An 18,771-nucleotide genomic window follows, 5' to 3' on the forward strand; every position below is an offset into this window, starting at 1 on the left:
TTACTTTTAAAAGTTACTTTAATATAGCCTTCCTTTTAATTATAAGTTACTTTAATATAAACTATCTTATTCTCTTTGTGTGTGTATTTGATAATCTATATGTATCTTTTATATTAGTTACTTTGATAAGTGAAAACGAGAGTAGTGGATTTACTAAACTATCCTTATCTCTACAAGAGATCTGTCGATTTCCCAAGGGCAGAATCTTTGACAAACGCGTTGGAAGTCCTTGGAAATGACCATTTGAAAGGGTACGGATTCAATTCCCCCTCAAGAACGTTTTTTTTAATAAAATTAAAAATATAAAAAGGAGATGAATTAGGACTCGAACACGCAACATCCAGAAGAAAATCATATTGTTTACCCATTGTGACAGAGCGAAACATGTGTAACTATTATGCCATATATCGTATATATTGAAAAACAAGGGGATGTCATGGCTCTCATGGGTCTTAGAGAAGATCCGCCACTATTGACAGGGTTTTGTAAAGGGCGGAACCCTTGGCAAAGCAGGTCATCGCAAATAAAAAATCCAGAAGTTTAACCCCTGACAAACTTGCGAGGGGCAAGGCCCTGGTAAATGCCCTCGCGCAGCTCTTGTCAAAGCTCATGTCAACAGTTATGAGGCTACTGCTTTGATACACTGCATTTTTCAGACACAAACTGTTATATGAGCACTCTCACGTCAGTCAGTCATGTCCAAAGCAAATTTTACCAGGGAATTTGCGAGGGGCTTCCCTTGGAAAATTATTTTATAAATTTTTTTAAAATAATGTTTTTCTTTTTCAAAATTGTTTTTTGAAATCGTTTTAAAAACAAATATTTATTATATAGTTTATACTGTTTTTTTTTTTTGTTGCTTGATTAAAGAAAAAACTAAGCAATAGTAACTTCTTATAATATTCGCTTCTCCTTTTCCTCTGAACGCAACCTACCACCGCCACCCTTCCACACCCCCAAATCACAATCTTTTCTATATAAATGTAGATCTGGTGGTGGTTGTGTGTTCGCCTTCGTGGCTACACCACCCTCTCCTCCCCTTATGGGTTTTTCAGTCGACGGCGCCGCGCCGTCGCGACCTGTCCTTCTTTCCTGTTCCGTCGCGTCGTCGCCGGTTTAATCTGCGATTTTGTGGTTTTAGGCAGGATGTGTTGTCATGTTTCTGTTTCATATGGGTGGCCTCTACGCCGCGTTGTGGGCTTTAACAATGCCATGGAGGTTGTAGTTGTTGTTGTTCCTGCCTACATTGGTGTTGTAGTTGTTGTTGTGCACGCCTACTGTGGTTTGTTTCCACCATGTTGACACCGTTATGATCTTTTGAAGGTGTGACATCGATTTGTAGTGGGAGTTCCGATGTTTTGACTCTCTGAACATTGTTCTGATCTGTTGAGATCTACAGGTGTCAAGATTATGGTTTGTCTCCTCCAAACTGGTGCCGCCTTAATATTCGTATCAATTTTCGTGATTGATTTCAGACTAATTTGAAATCCTCATCATTCTATGTGTCTGATGTTGGACTCATGGGCTCGAAAGAGTAGGGGTGGAAAAACGGGATTGACCCGCCGGGCCGGCCCGTTTGGCTCGCTATTTTTAGCGGGCTGAGTCAAAGTTTTGAACTCGCTTTTTATGGCTGGCTCGGCTCGGCTCAGCTCGTTGAAAAACGGGGCGGGGACGGGGTGGCCGGCTTAACTCGTTGGAAACAATTATGTTATGACGACAACAGGAGGAGTAGGAGGAGGTGCACCATATATTCATAACTTAGATGATGATTGACTTGGAGTTGATTGACTTAATAAAAGAATTATGTTGCTGCTGCCATTATTTTGAGACTTGTTTTATACTTTTGGATTTATCTTGGTTGTTTACTTTATTTTGAGACTTATTTTATGCTTTTGGATTTATTTTGGAACTTATTTTATGTTTTTCGATTTATCTTGTTTGTTGAGTTTATTTATTTTGAGACTTATTTTATCCTTTTGGATTTAATTTGGTTGTTGGATTTGATTTGTTTTATGTTGCGCATTTTCCTTATTTTGCTATTAATTATAATGTTGAATTCGATAATTTGTTAATAATCTTGTTTTTCACAAATTTATTTGCTACCTATTCTTTTATATTTTTTTATTATAAAAGCAACAAAGTTTTTTTTTGTAACAATTAAGTTATAAAAAAAATCAATTTTTTTTGTTTGGCGGGCCGGCCCACAACTCGCAAGTCCGCCACTAAACGGGGCAGGGTGAGATTTTGGACTCGGTCACTATTTTGACTCGGCTCGTCCCGTCTCGTTTTTAGCGGACATAGACGGTGCGGGCTTAAATGGGGCGGGCCAGCCCGCTTTGCCATCCATACGAAAGAGTGATGTAGAGCTTGTTGTTATTTTTGCAAGGAGTTGATGGACCTTGAATTGTCTCTCTGTTGGCAGATGATTCATACGCCAGCTTAAGATTCGCCTTTTACTTTTGTTTGATTTGGACTGTGAGGCTCGAAAGGGTCTTTTAGCATGTCGTTGTTGCAAGGAGTTGATGGTACATGAGCCGCCTCAGCGTTGACCGAGGGTTCAATAACCGCATTGAAGACCCTTAATTAGTTTTAGGTTAATTAGAGGTTGATGAACTTATACGCTTGTGTGTTGTTTTAATTTTTTGTATCACCTGTTTGGGTCGAACTAAACTCTTGTGTAGTTTTACTGGGTTAGGTTTATGTCCCCCAGTTTTTATGTAATTTTTTCCCTTTTTTAATAATATTTATGAGCATTTGACAAAAGATTAGAGTAGAGTACCAACTTAGTTGGGAGCATCTCTATTTGATGTCATTTTGCTCTTGCCTTATCAAAAAAAATACTGCTTTTTTTAAAAAAAAAAAATATGTTATAATTATTTTTTTTTAAAAAAACTTTATTATAATTAGTTTTAAAAACAATTTTACTTTACAAATTGAAAAAACACAGGTTTTTAACCATAATATAAACTGTTTTCCTGAATTAAAAAAAAAGTATTCAAATAACAGTTTTTTATTTTATTTTAATAATTTAAAAATAGTTTTAATTTAAGAAAACAATATTAAATAAATAGTCTTAAAAATTTTCACTATTTGCAGAAAAAAATTTACACTAGAAAAATTATTAAACTTAAAAAAAAATATACAGTTTTAAATTAAACAAACAGTTTTAGAAAAATTAAAGTTAACAAAAATATACGTCTTAAAAAAAACTATTTTCTCTAAACTTACAAAAAATATACAGTTTTAAATTAAAAAAAAATAGAATACACTATTCAAGTTTTAAATTCAAAAAATAGTATACAGTTATATATTCAGTGTGGTTTGATTTTTCTGTCTGATTGATTAATGTTAGCTATGTATGACTTCAATATCAAAAGAACATGAATCATGATTTTATGAATATGTGAAGATTTGGTATGGTGATTAGCAAGCAGAGAACCTCAGAATTAGTTCTAAATAGTTTTAATATGTTGTTTCAATGTATAGTTCTTGTTCTCCAACTAATTGCGGTATAAGCTGCAGAGAATTGAAGAAAAATATAAGGCTGAGGTCTACTCATTGGTTTTGATTTTACATTAAAATTTCATTTTATATAAATTATATGAATCACATATGAAGTGAAATTAGCATATTGATGTATGAACTTTGTTATGGTTTTGATTTGAAGAGGAAGCTAAAGCTTTTGATTCTTGCATATTTTTACATGCATCCATCCATTACTGCTTATGCTTTTGATTCTTGAATATTGATGTGTTAAACTCACTAAGGTATCATATAACAATCATATGCAGTTTTTGGTATAAGATTATCAACTCGTAAAAATGATACTAGATGTTTGCTTGGAGTATAAATTGAAGATTAGATGGAAGCTTGTGTACCCATCAGTCTACGAGTTAGTTATAAACAGTATTTTATGATTTTGATTTTAATTGCGATTTTACGATTTTCTATTTTATTTTTTCCTTTCAACCTGAAACAAAATCTCAATTTTGACAACATCGTCTAATATAGACTCAAAGGACCATCATTAGAGAGGTTTTTTTTTATATAATTTTAGTGATTTTCGTAGACGTGTCGGTCGGAGTAATTGAATAAAAGATTATAAATAAACAATATGTACATGCGGATCATTTAATGATTAATTGATCTAGAAGCTACAACAAGAATTGACATAAGGTCAATTACAAGTTTACATGAGCAATTTAGAGAAAAAGGAGGGTAAAAAGATACATGATAAACCGACAATGGCTTCATTTTTGTTGTTACTGATCCACAAACCACCGAAGACCTATGGTGTAGATAATAACCAAAGACCATCTAATCTTTTTGAGATATTTTATTATTATCATATGATGAATTTTTTTTTTTTTTTTGGGTAGATAAACGAAATGGCTTTTTGGGCAGATAGACGAAATGGCAAAGCCATTATAAACTCACACACAAGTGGAGGTACCGGGGTTCGAACCCCGGTCACGGCATCCGGCCTAACAATTTCGGCATTTTGCCAGTTGAGCTAGGACTTCTGGATGATGAATTATTTTCTTTTACAAAGACACTTGATTTTATTAACAGCAGAAGCATGCAACAATTTAGTTTTTGATAAATGATGAAGTTGCATGTTGATCTTTATATGATTATGATGAGTATGAGTTGAGTCCACGTGGCTGTTGTTAAATAGCCAGCACACCTGACTTTCAGGGGGTAGAATATCAGACAATGTGACACCTGACCTTTCTATTTGCCAACACATCATAAAGCCAATAGAGCTTGCTTACAAGAAGAGGAAAAAATGAGGTAAAAAATATTTTATAATCTATAAAAGCCTACGTAATAAAATAAAAAAATGTCAGCATCGGTTTGGTTTGTAATGTTGTGGAAGTGCTAAGTCCTGCTTCTGAATTCTCTTAGTTCATTGCAGTTTCTATGTAAGCTTCTTTTCATATAATTTTAATGTTGAATAAATACAATGAAGTGATATTTGTTCTTAATTATAGTTTATGGATATTCTATAATGCTACAATAGTACCATTTAGAATGTGGTAGTAGTACTATTTTATTTGTATGAAAAGCTTCTTCAAACTTCAAGGATTGGTGTTGGAATTGCAAATCTTTTACTATTTTTATTATGTATATGAACTTTCTTTTTCCTTTTCAAAATTTATATATAAATGAAAATCAAATTGTGCTAACTAATACTATTTGATTGCCTTCATAAATATATCTATGATTATATGATGCTTTATTATATGGTTTTAAATTGCAGTTACGTTGCAAACCTTTATCTTGCGGAAAAATGTGATTGATGCAGTTGTACTAAAGCTTTCGCTTTAGACCCACCAACAAATAAATATATTTTATTAGATTTTATAAGCAAAAACGCTTCAAAAAGAATACGCTTCATAGTTTTAAATTTGTTTTAAGCCTCATTTAGTATAAAAATTATTGGACCGACCCTTCCGAAGAATCCTCTTTTATATTGCATCTGCAATCGTAGTTGTGGACCGCAATTTAGAACCATGATTTCTTATGTTGGTTATCATTTTGAACTTGAACATTCTTGAATATTATTTTCTTCTGCTTTGTAACATTTTCCAATCTTGTTCAGAAGATAACAAAGTTCAGATTAGTAAATTTCCAAAGAAGAAAAGATGACATTTAAGAAAGACTTTAAACAACAAATGGTACCTGAGTGGGAGAAAGAGTACATGGACTATGAAGGCCTCAAGAAAATATTGAAAGAAGTCAAAAGCAGCAAAAAAGCTGAAAACAAAGACAATAAGCACTTGCAGCACAAATTCAGCCTTGAAAGAGCATTCAGTGGAATACACTTGAATCATGGTAGCAATCATCAAAGAGATGAGGGTATTGAAGAGCAAGTTATAGAAGTTAAGACATTAGAGATAGATGTAGATGGTTCCAAAGAGTTATATGAGACCAAGTTGAATGAAGAAAAAGGAGAAGCTGAGGCAAGGTTCTTTGAGAAGCTTGATGAAGAGCTTAACAAGGTTAATGCCTTTTATAAGGAACAGGTGGAGGCAGCTAAGCATGAAGCAACACTTTTGAGTAAACAAGTTGAGACTTTAGTTGCATTGAGGGTAAAGGTTAAAAACCTTGATCCAGGTAAATGGAAAATATGTTTTTACACGTAGTTACATTCATGACACCGACACACGTAGTTACATTCAATTATTTTATTTTCGAAAAATTATAAATGGTGTTGATGTGTGAGTGCTAGTGTCGTGTCCGGTATTCGTGTTTGTGACAGTGCTTCATATATGTTGTTCCATTCAAATGATGTTCATATAGTTACTATTATTCATTACAATTAGTGTCATGTGCAGCACTCACACTTTAGATTGATGACATGTCATGTGTCCAACCTATGTATGTGTTGGATAGTGACACATGTGATTACATTCAATTACAAATATTTTCTCAAATTATTACCCGTGTCGATGTATCAGGTCAAAGTTGTGTCCGGTGCCAAAGTAAATTTTATTGTCTTAAAGTTTGAGGTTGAATATGCAGGATTGCAGCCGATTCGTTTGTCTGGTGAAGACAACTTGGATCAAAATCATCAGAAGAAAGACTCTATGATGGACACTGAAGTTGATCTTGCTCAACAAACCAATAGAAGTAATCATCATGAAGAGGAATCACACAGTAATTACAACAGAAGAGACCCTATGGAAATCCTTGAGCATGTAAAGATTGATGATGCTTTTCAATCTCCAATATCAACAGTTAAAAATGTTTTTACAGATTCCAATGATAATAATGAGTTAAGTTTCAACAAAGAAGAGCTGAGAAAAGTTGAAAAACAACTTAGACTTGTGTTTGTTGAGTTCTATCAGAAATTGCTCCATCTCAAAGATTACAGGTAATAAATAAATCATATATGGAATGGAAGCTTTCAATTTCTGAATGACTTTCTTGTTTTGCGAAATATGTGTTATTACGTACTTATGTATGTTTTATGAAAATTGGTCAGTTTTATGAATCTCTCAGCATTTTCCAAGATCATGAAGAAGTATGAAAAGGTTAGTCTTTTCCTTAGACCTATGAAAGTTCAGTTTTTTTAGTTGCATTTTTCACAAATTCTACATTGGACTAAGGACTTAATTTTATTTTATTTGTTTTAATATGTTTGTTCAAAAAGAATGCATCAAGAGGAGCTTCAAGAGAATACATGAGAGTAGTGGACAACTCCTATCTTGGCACTTCTGATGAGGTTTGTTTGAATCACATGTGTTGCATTCATGGTATTAATCATGATTAGCTCTTCATAATGAAACTTAGCAAGTTAAGTCTCATATAAATAGGATACCTTGTTAAAGGACAAAATAATCCTTTTCCTTTGCCTAGAGTATTAATGATCAGATTGGCAAGTTTTCTACATAGCTTCTTCCTTGCAGTAAAGAAGATCATATGATTTCAAAAATCATGGTCATAGATTGGTAGTTCATGATTATGAAAAATGAACTTGAATGGATATAGGGTCTGTTTGGATTGACGTATTTAAGCTTATCTACTTACGCAAGAAGTTGTGAGACGTTTGAGAGCTTGTGAAAACAGTTAATGACATGTTCGTAAACTGTTTTCAGCTTATTTTCATAAGCTCTCCAAGATAGCTAATGAAAACTACTTATATCTTATAAGAAAAAATAAATTAACTTTACTTAATATTTTGTGATGGAAATAGCTTATAAGCAATATTTTGTGATCGAATGATCAATTATGGAATTCTTTTCTTATGTTTGAAATGGATAATTATCATTATCCTTCTTTATTTTCTCTAACCATCTTAGTAATTCATTCCACTTCATCTAATTTTAGGTAAATTTTCTTTTGGAGAAAGTGGAATCTACTTTCATCAGAAACTTTACACATTCAAATCACAAGAAGGGAAGGAAATTGTTAAGGCCAAAAATGAAAAGAGAAAGGAACAAGATAACATTTTTTACAGGTAAATAACACAATGCTATTTAACATGCAAGCATTTGACTTGCTTAGTTTGTTCCTAACAATGTTGATTAATGTTTATTCTTGTCTTATTTATTTCTTCTTGTAGGTTTCTTTTCTGGTTGCTTAGTTGCTCTAATAGCTGCTACAATATTAAGAATAGTATCTCAACAATTAATGGAGAAAAAAGTCGGGACATTTTACATGGAAAACATTTTTCCATTATATAGGTAACACTATTTCTCAGCACCTTGGTTTCATTTTTGTTGGTATACTGATCAGAAAAACAACTTATAACTTATGAAAACAGTTTGGCTTTATTTTATCGTTTGTTATAAAAACAGCTTATACATAAGCACTTATCATATATGCGATTCTGTCTATGCTTTATTTAAGATTGTTGCCATTTCCTGCAGTCTATTTGGATATATCACTCTACATATGCTAATATATGCCGCAAACACATATTTTTGGAGGCGTTATCGGATCAACTATCCATTCCTATTCAGCATCAGACCTGGAACCGAATTGGACCATAGAGATGTATTCCTTCTCACAACAGGTCATGCAGTGGTTGCAGTACTATGTTTCTTAATAAATTTGCAGCTGGAGATGAACCAACCGAATAGAAGCTATAAGACAACCACTGAACTTGTTCCTCTGAGCTTAATTGTTGTAAGATTCATAATTTTAAATATAACTTTTTAGTGCACTATTTGATACATATGTATTTTCAAAATTACAATTACTTCATCATTAGTTTTCACTCCTCACCACAACGGTCGAGATTACAGCGTGTAACTTTTACCGCAAGTAATCCAGATCTCAAGTTGTAATGGACTAAACTTACCTAACCCATCAATTCTGTTCCATGTGCAGCTTGTTATTTTGATCACATTTTGCCCTTTCAACATCATATACCGGTCAAGTCGTTTCTTCTTTATCCGGAGTTTATTCCGCTGCATATGTGCTCCTTTTTTCACGGTAATATTAACAGCTAGTAAATTAAAATTTGAATGACATGATTAAATAAAAATATACTTAATCGATGCACCTAGTTAAGAATGACTTTTCTTTGCAGGTTACACTTATGGATTTCTTCTTGGCTGATCAGCTTACCAGTCAGGTCTTTCTGCGCTCCTGTAAATTTCATATGATACTATTAATACAAACATGTTTCACATTGTAATATCTTACTCGATTTTCTATTTTCTATAGTTTCAATCCTTCAGAAGTTTCGTGCTTTACCTATGCTATTATGGTCTTGGAGAACACTCAAGGAGGGAAAGCAAATGTAGGAGTCGTGGTATCTATAATGTACAGTACTTCGCGGTCGGCGTCATTCCTTATTGGTTTCGCTTGGCACAGGTTCGTATGATCTTTTCTTTTTAATATCTTTCGTGTGCGGAGGTAAGGCTGCGTGCATTTACCCTAGACTCGACATTGTGGGAACATCATGCACTGACTGAGTGATTTATCTTTGTAGTGTATGCGTCAATTGTATGATGAAAGAGATATCGACCACGCAATCAATGGTTCAAAGTATCTGTCGACAATTATTGCAATGGTAATTCGGACTACCTTTGAAACAAAGAAGGCAATGACATGGAAAGTGTGGGCACTTATAAGTTCAGCTGTTGCAATACTTCTGAACATATATTGGGACATTGTTAAGGATTGGAGTCTTTTGCAAAGGCATTCAAAGAATCCTTATTTGAGGGATAAACTCATTGTTTCTCACAAAAGTGTCTACTACATAGCCATGGTAACAATGAAAAAAACAAAGACAAATTTATTTTAACATTCTATGTGTGTGTTTGGATTGAACCGTGAATCACAGTGATATCGTGATTTTATTGAAACTTCAAAGTGTAGACTTTACTAAAATCGTGTATGGTGACACACTGTGATTCTGTCAACAGGTTCTGAATGTTGTGCTAAGAATTTCATGGATGCAGTTGGTGCTTGAACTGCATTGGAAGCCCTTACATAGAGTGGCAATCATTACGTTGATTTCTTGTCTTGAAATTATTCGTCGTGGCATTTGGAACTTTTTTAGGTAACTTCTAATTTAACATCATTAAATTTAGTCACGATGGTTTTATAATATACTTTTGAATGCATATTCATGAACATTTTACACATTATAATTGGTCAGGTTGGAGAATGAGCACTTGAACAATGTTGGAAACTATCGTGCATTCAAGTCAGTTCCTCATCCTTTCAGTTACCATGATGATGATGATGGAAATGACAAGGATGAATAGCGGCATCCTGGTTCTGTGCAAGATTGTATTATAGCATATAGAATTCAAATTTCAAATCAAAAAGTATACATTGATTGGGAATTTGGGATGGGAAGTGTAAGAAACTAGAATGTACACATGATAAATTCAGTTGGCGGGTTGAATTTGAGAAAGAAAGAAAAAAGATACATTTTGCATTCACACGAGAGTTGTAGAAGATTTCGTTTTTATTTCTTTATAGAGAAATGTTAAAAAGAGAGCTCCAATACAAGATTAACCTAAAACAGAAGTTTCATTTTGAAATTTACTCTTCTGATATGTAAATATGTTTAGTTCTGTTTTATGTAGCCCTTAAGGGAGTTCTCCCGAAAATTCTCGAAGGCTTGAGTTGAACCCATGCTTAAGAGAAGGTTTGAAAAGAGTTTTCGACCAACAACGAACGCACTTTGGTTAAAACCTCACACAAGGTGTGTCATGGCAAAGATGTTTACAACAGTGTTAAAGGACTTCAAACGATCATCTGGGCGAAATATCATTTCTATACGTTTTTAATGTCATTGGTTACTAACTTTAAATACATTGTTATTTTGGACTTTCAAACAAAATAAAGTTTCTAAATACTAAATTGACTTTGAAATAAAGGCTAAAATGTTTTATTTATCTTGTCTCATAATTGAAAATTGGAGTTCAAAACTACATGTTAACAAGGTTGAAAATTACTCATGCTAAGTTGGCACCAATCAAAATCATTCATTTATCTTCCACTATGTATAACATGAATAGTGAAAGACAAATGAATGATTTCGGGTAACTACCCATCATTTGTTGATGGGTAAATAAGAATTTGCTAAAGAAGTTTGATTCTATTTCATTCTATTGAAATATGATATATATTCATTTTGAATTGTAGCGCAGATTTTGACCTATGTAGTCAGACTCAAAATGCAGTGTAATTTTGTTCAAAAGATTTTGGAAATTGCAATATAGGTCCCTCATGTTTGCTCAAAGGCCCCTCAATTTATCGGAGAGTATCTTCCAATGCACAAACCTATCAGAAGATTCATTCCGATCGGCTTTTTCCATCAGAAGCTATCTTCTTATTGACCTTTTTTCAGGGTTGAGCAACCTAAGGGGACTATAGAGCAACCTTCCAAGAATTTTTGCCCATGTCTGCAATGTCCCTAGGACCATGGTAGGCCTAACTATAAATACAAAGAGAAGATAAAAACGGAAACATACAACAGTTCAATTCTTTTACACATCAAGATACTTCATGAGCTTGGCATCATTTCAATATCAATTTCCAACTTGAAACACCACATAATAATGCCAAAATGGCAGTGCCAATATCCAGATACGTGATAACGGTAAATACAGGCTTCTGGAATATCATTTATACCGAAAATAAGTCATGAAACTAGAGTAAAAATGTCATTTCATTTCACATTGGATGATGGGAAAACCCAAGAGGAGTGAGTATTCAATCTGAATCATGCCTCCTCCTCTCTTTATCTTTCTTGTGTCTCTTCCTGTCATCTGAATCACGAGAATGCCGTTTCTCACGCTTCTCCTGCTTTCTTTCCTCACGGGAATGCCGCTTTTCACGTTTCTCTTCCTTCCTTTCTTCCCGTCTTCTCTTTTTTCTACTTTCATCCTCAGATTCATCTTCAATCTTTCTTGGTGATTGATTAGGCATAGATACATTTTCTACCTCAGCTGGTGTATGCAAGACCTTTGAGGAACCAGGTTCTTCCCAAGGGCGGAGTTCTCTGCACAATTGTAAGAAATAAGTTACAATAATAGCACGGAATTTCTGGAAAACAAACACAAGAGATGGCATAGTAGTTTAATTTCGTAAGCAAAGGAGAATGTGTCTTCAAGAAAATAGATTTGAAATTTTAAACAAGCAATCAGCATACATTTAAAAGTGCAATTTGTAAGACGATATGCAACAAATTAGTCAAGAGCTATCTTTTATCTGCCATTATTTCAAAATGCAACTGCCAAAGTTAGAATGACACAAACTTGAAGAGTGGGTCAGTATAGCCAACTTCTATATTAAATAATTGACCAAACTAAGCATTCATATGTTATACACCACATCAACCCATGTTAAGTAGTTTCGGTGTTAGACCAGCTTAACAAATAAGGGATATGAGCAATTACAGTATATAACTTTCCTATACCTAAGGCCCTAGGGTGATTTCACAATGTTACAAAACAGCTTTCTATCCCACCATTTCCACTCCTCTCCATTGAAACCACTAGTAACACTAACATAGACATTAGCTTGGTATAAAGATGGAAAAGAAAGGCAAGAACAAAAAGAAAAGATCACAAGTCAAATTTACAAGGCTCTAAGTTCTATGCCAGTCTTCCAAATAATAGATGTGGAGTGGACACACTTTTTCGCCATATAATAAATAAAGGGCCAGCTTGTTGTGATCCTTCTACAAAAACTGTTATTTCTATTAAAGGATGTGTTCTAAAAAAAATTATAACTAAAATTTTCAAAAAATCTATAACGATGCAAATTTTCAGAAAAAAAAAATAGTAAAGCAAAAGTCTTGAAAAAAAAAGCTGATTAGGGCTATTCTTGCAACCTAAAATTTTGTTTCTGAAAAAAATCTATAAAAAAGACAACATCTTGTTCTACCAAATCATAAATAAACAAAGTGGTTGCACATTTTATAGTAAAAGCTTAGAAATTACAGGTTGCTCATTTTCAAGTAATCGACTCGATGAATATCAGCAAAAATTGCTCATTATAAGTAGAGTAGATATCCAAAAAATGGGTCTGAACATGGATGTGTAGTTACCCGAACACTTTGGTGGGTGGGGAGATGGATACTGTGGTACCCTTGACTGAAAATGGGTATCTTTTATCTACACATTGTCATCCCCACTTACTACCATCTCATGCTTCAACAAATCTGAACTTTGGCACATCAGACTCAAACTAGACTAATTATGAATATTGAGTTGTTTATGATCTGATAACACATAAATCTTTTAAAAGAATCAGGACACACCATGAGAAAAATCTAAATATAATACACTAGACTTTACGTAGTATATAAGAATCGAATCTTATTTCCTAAATGTGACCAGAAGCAAACACACTGTTGAAGTTTAGGGTGTTAGATAGAGAGGTAAAAGAAAAAAAATGAAGAGTTCTAAAATTGTAAATATGGTTTAATATAGTTGATGATTACGATTTGATACGAAAACACTTAACAACACAGTCCTTATTTATATCAATACAAAACTCTAAATCCTAATTAAATAAGGAAATAAATCAATCACCATCATAACAAAGAAATAAGAAAATTTAATTTTAAGAGGTAGTCTACGATACTCTAAGATAATATCAAAATATTATATGAAAACTTATTTGTGCATCTTTGAAGGAAAGGTGCTTTCTCAATAAAAAAAACAAAATTGTAATCATGCAATTCTTGAAAAAAAATAAACTGAAAATCTTGAATAAGCTGTTAGGTCTTTTATTTACTGGGCTGTTAGGTCTGTTCCTATAAGCTAAAAGAATTTGCTCATAAATAAAGCTCTAAAAATCATTGGTGTAATAAAATCACCATGAAAAAAACCTAAAAATAATACATCAGACTCAAATAATAATCTTATGTTCCACATGTCACCACAAGCAAACCCACCCGGCTGTTCTTCATCCAAATAATTTATATGATATCCTAAAAATAAAACAAATGAAACAGGAAATAGCAAAAATTATTTAAGAAATAAATCTACTCTATTATTTTTGAAATATAAAAATCATGTGTAGTAAATTTACCTTGCAAAACCAACACCTTGAACCCTTGCTGCTTCAGCGTGACCTTCACCTAAGTCTTCTGCTGTAGACCCTCTCTTTACTAGTTCTGAAAATTCATGTTTATCAAGACGGTTACCTTGAGGACGACTAGCACGCTTAGGAGCCAAGCCGAGAGCTTCCCTCATTGCCTGCTCCTCCTCTTCCTTAATTATTTTTATCTCTTCTTTTGCAGCCTCCATTTCTTCATTTTGGGACTTTTTATCCCGGGTATACCAAAAAAGGTCTTTCCCTGTTGAATAAAAAGACAATTTAAAGATGGTCCCTTATTTTGATGTGAATAGCCAACAACAGTCTAATGTTTATATGTACGTGTCCCTCTACCCTTTATAAGCAACCTAGGAGAAGGAAAGAGGATGGATAAACTAACTTGTATATGTCTCTTTAGCCCTCTTCAACCTTTCCAGCTTCTTAAATTTTAGTTCAAGTAAATAAAAAATATCTAAACTTACATTACATTGGATGGTAAACATAGTCATAATCTTTTCTATGAAACACGTCCAACCAACATAGCATATGCAGTGCTTTTGTAGTTATGTCTCATGTTACAAGAAATATTATGCCATAACCTAAACCATAAAACCAAAATGACGAAAATAAAGCTGTACAAATGTAGCCTGAGGATAGGATAAAGTGCAGGCTTAAGGAGAAACTTAGGTGATGGAAGAGAGCACCCCTATGAGCTTTGAATTAAAAGGTTTAAATTTGGCTCTAGACTTGGGCATAGATTTCGTCCGTAGAAGAAACTTCAGATCTTTTCAATAGCATCAAATTGAAATCTTATATCCTATTTAAACAGCCAATTTACTAAGCAAAGACTGACCGATCAACAGTTTTGATTGAATCACACACATAGAACAGTACAAACTTAAATTTCGAACATCTGAAATGCCTATACAAGACTATAAACAATAAATAGTTAAAATAACCATGTTGAAGAAAAGTAAAGAGCATAAGGAAATTTCGGTAGTCAGTCACAGTAGAAAGATCTTTCTTTTGTTTTGTATTTTTCGAAACATATACAATGCAAAAGGCCTTCAGCTTGCATAATACTCCCTCTGGTCACATTTATAAGCAAACACAACTTTTTAGATTCATTAAATAACTAATGTATTTGGTCTACAAATGTGACCAGATACATTAATTATTCCATGAATCTAAAAAGTTGTTTTTTGCTTATAAATGTGACCGGAGGGAGTACACTTCAAGAAGCTATAGAACAAAAACATTTGAATAACAGAATGAATGCCACTTGAAGAGTGTGATCTAAGGTGTTCAAATTAAGGTTAATTGAGGTTAGTGCAGCAGGCACAGTTATTGAGAGCATAAAACCGCAAACGATATTGCTAACAAATTCCCCAAGAGCCTCTGTTTTATGTCTGTATCGTATAATTTTAAGAAACTGATGTACCCTAATGTCCTACCTAGTCACATCATATAGTCTTCGGTGACATATCTACATTTTCTATCTCATTAGCATATTCCTATTGTCAATACAACAAGTCTTCTATAGACGCTATTTGACAACCCTTTGTACTAAATTGCATATCTCGAAACAATAGCTGTTTGTTAAAATTCTGGTGCACGATGGTGCTATAGGCGCTATTTGACATGAATTAAAGGAGTAAGGTAAGGTAAAATAAAAGAAAAAAAGTTTACCTTTCTGCCATCTACCAACAGGAGCCTTGAGACTATGACCTATATAATTCTCTCTGTGTTTATCAGCTTTTACATCATCCCAAGTGAACTCTGTTCCATTAAGAGTGAGAAACACAACATTAACAGAATAAATAAAAGAATAATTCAAGATTTATACTATTAAGTTCAACAATATCAATGCATAAATAATTTAATTGAAAATTATAATCATAAGTTAAACTTGTAAGAATGAATAATTTTGTGGAAATCAGGGTTGTGTGGTAAAATTAAACAAAATAGGAATTAGGAGAAAGTATGAATGAGATGGAATTGAAGAAGGAATTTGTGAAATTTGAAAAAGAGAAAAATTGGAATTGAAATTGAAATTGAGATGGTAAAACTTACGATCTCGACCGCCACGGACGCCACCTCGAGTTGGATGATACATGTTTGGTCACAGCCAAACGCGATTTTCTAAATAATTTGATTTTCGGGCGTTCTTCCAACAACAACGAAAGGGGTTCGTCTTGCCGTTCTCAATTTGTACTCCTTTCGTTAAATGTAAATGTAGTTTTTTTACTCATTTTCTTTCTATTATACCTTAATGTTAATTTCTTTTTTTTACTCTTTCTCTTTTGAATAAATTTAATGTGTTTTTTGTCAAAAAAAAAATAAATAAATAAATTTAATGTGTTTGGTACTTGGTACCATAATTGTTAATATTAGATATCTTTCTTTTTCTTCAACAAATTTTAATTTTTAACACGGTTTATTGATCATTGTTCTCTGAAGTCAAAGAGAACAATGATCAATTAAATTATTGATCATTGTTCTCTTTGACTTCAGAGAACAATGATCAATAATTTAATATTGTAAACATATTTTTTAATAATTGCAAAGTAAAATAAAAATTATTCCAACTTCAAAATAATCAAAAGTTAAGAAAAAATTAATTTTCCTCCAACTCCTTTAATTAAAGTTAAGACTTCAATTATGAATTCAACCAATACTAAATTCACACTCGGTGACGTAGATTTGAATATTGAAAATAACAAAAAACAAACTTTGTTTTATAAAAAAAAATGTTTGGAAAAGATAACATATTTTGTTTAAAAATAACGAATTTTAGTAAATAGATATCATTAATTAGTTTTATTGAGAAAAAAATAAAGTAATTGTGAAAGGGTACAAGTGACAAAATTTAACGCAGGAACATGTTTTCTATAGATATTATATTTTCCTTGTTGCAAAATTTATCACAGGAACATGTTCAGCGTATGGCAGCTATTCTTTGGAGTATGTGGAAACATCGAAACCTTAAACTTGGGAGAATGAAAATGACTTATAAGCAAATGTTGTTGATAGAACACGTCATCTTATAGAAGACTTAAAATACCTCCAAGCTCCTCCAATTGTTCACACTAGAAGTACGGTGTCGTCCAGTTCCTTCGCATGTGTGGCTTCTGATGTGCGCTGGCAGCGCCCGTAGCAAGGTCGATTGAAATGCAACGTATATGCTTCTTTTTCGCAGGCTTGGAATCGTACAGGTATTGGCATGTGTGTACGAGATGATGATGGAGCATTTGTTCTAGCAAAAACTATGAGTTTTTCTCCTTTATGCCCCGTCTTTGTGGGCGAAGCGCTAGGGTTGTTTTATGCTTTGTAATGGTTAAATGACATGCAGATGGATAACGTCGATTTTGTGGTAGATTCCAAAACAACAAATGATGTTTTTCACTCCAATAGGTCTGATGGCTCAGAATTTGGTCATATTATTTCAGTGTAAAAGACTTTTCACTTCCCAATTTACGAACTCTCGGGTGGAGTTCAACAGGCGACAAGCAAATGAGGTGACTCATATTATAGCAGGAGAAGCCGCATTATCAGCCTATGCCTTTCCTCGTGCGCCCTATTTTTTTTCCCAAAATACCCCTAATCCGGATTATGTAATCCGAACTGATTCCGGAAAATTTAATCCGGATTCTTTCGTGTATTTTGGCACTCCATTCACCCTGATGGATGATGATACCAGTTATAAAAATATTGGTCCGGATTATATAATCCGAAAACGTTAGAGATATTCCGGAATATATAATCCGAAACATGTTGAAAAATTCTAATTATTTTTAGTAAATTTTTTTAGAATATTTTACATATATCTGCACAATTTTATTAAAAAAAATACAAAAATTAAATTAAAAATAAGGACCAAAAGTAGTGATTGAAAATTTTATAGGGACTAAAAGTTGAAGGAAAATTTTAGAGGGACTAAAACGAAAAGTTGACATATTTATAGGGACCAAAAACATATTTAACCTTTCTTTCTATTACGAAAATTGCTGTTGACACATATGCAAAGGCTGAGAAACACGAGTAATTTACCTAAATATCCCTCGGCAGTTAACTGCCGAGTTTCTTCAAAACCGGCTGCAGTTAACTACCGATGAAAACCTCTGCAGTTAACTGCCGATGATCTTTTGCTACAAATTTGGCAGAAGCTCTCTCATCCATTATTCATCTCATCTTACAAATTTTTTTTCCAAATCTCTCAAAAATTTCTCTAAAAAACCCAACAAAATCCAACCAAATTAATTCAACAAAATCACAAGTATGTAATTATAATGCTATTAACTTACATTTTAGTTGTTATAAATGTTTTTATTATTTAGGTTTTGAGTAGATTTATTTTATTTTAGTTTTTGAGTAGATTTACATGTTATAATTCAATTTTAGAGTAGATGTTAATTGATTAATGTTGTTAAAATGTTTGCATGATGTTTATGTTATAATTTAGAATTTTAGGGTTATTTTTTATTTTGGTGTTTTATATTTATTTTTTTATTTTAGTTTTTAAGTATATTTACATGTAAGAGTATATGATTTATTTTAAAATTAGATACAAGTTGAATAATTTTGTTATATTTTACATTATTTTTATGTTTTTTTTAGGGTAAAACATTTTAGGGTTATTTTTATTATTTTTAGGGTTTATGTATAATTTGCACATCAAGTGTTTGATGAAATGTTTGAATGAGTTTTTCATTGATTGTTTTCAATTTCTTATTGTGTAGATTTGAAACA

General features: G+C 32.8%; 2 protein-coding genes and 1 long non-coding RNA gene across 5 annotated transcripts; 2 read left to right on the top strand and 1 right to left on the bottom strand.

Moving 5' to 3' along the window:
- Positions 1-4,740: 4,740 nt before the first annotated feature.
- Positions 4,741-10,409, top strand: LOC146921579 (phosphate transporter PHO1 homolog 10-like). 3 transcript variants are annotated; one of them, XM_085714948.1, is made up of 15 exons: positions 4,818-4,925; positions 5,606-6,120; positions 6,529-6,663; positions 6,763-6,880; positions 6,992-7,040; positions 7,160-7,231; positions 7,837-7,966; positions 8,072-8,192; positions 8,379-8,637; positions 8,842-8,946; positions 9,044-9,088; positions 9,181-9,330; positions 9,449-9,727; positions 9,885-10,021; positions 10,121-10,409. In XM_085714948.1, exons 2-15 carry the CDS (start codon positions 5,649-5,651, stop codon positions 10,227-10,229), a joined length of 2,181 nt encoding a protein of 726 aa, XP_085571074.1. In that variant the 5' UTR covers positions 4,818-4,925; positions 5,606-5,648; the 3' UTR covers positions 10,230-10,409. The 3 variants fall into 3 exon arrangements, with proteins under 3 accessions (XP_085571072.1, XP_085571074.1, XP_085571073.1); XM_085714946.1 differs by having other exon boundaries at positions 4,741-4,925; positions 6,529-6,880; XM_085714947.1 differs by lacking the exon at positions 4,818-4,925 and having other exon boundaries at positions 5,396-6,120; positions 6,529-6,880.
- Positions 10,410-11,438: 1,029 nt separating this feature from the next.
- Positions 11,439-16,203, bottom strand: LOC146921580 (leukocyte immunoglobulin-like receptor family A protein). The gene is made up of 4 exons (XM_085714949.1): positions 16,096-16,203; positions 15,712-15,801; positions 14,017-14,284; positions 11,439-11,977 (listed from the first exon to the last, which is right to left on the bottom strand). The coding sequence occupies exons 1-4, from the start codon at positions 16,136-16,138 to the stop codon at positions 11,689-11,691; spliced, it is 690 nt and encodes a 229-aa protein (XP_085571075.1). The 5' UTR covers positions 16,139-16,203; the 3' UTR covers positions 11,439-11,688.
- A 910-nt stretch (positions 16,204-17,113) lies between these two features.
- Positions 17,114-17,842, top strand: LOC146921581 (uncharacterized). The gene is made up of 2 exons (XR_015012186.1): positions 17,114-17,237; positions 17,375-17,842. It is a non-coding gene; the product is annotated as an uncharacterized LOC146921581 (long non-coding RNA).
- Positions 17,843-18,771: the final 929 nt, after the last annotated feature.

Source organism: Medicago sativa, chromosome 5 (genome assembly GCF_051527215.1).
Source record: "Medicago sativa cultivar Bolivia chromosome 5, Bolivia_mono, whole genome shotgun sequence".
Classification (NCBI taxonomy): domain Eukaryota; kingdom Viridiplantae; phylum Streptophyta; class Magnoliopsida; order Fabales; family Fabaceae; genus Medicago; species Medicago sativa.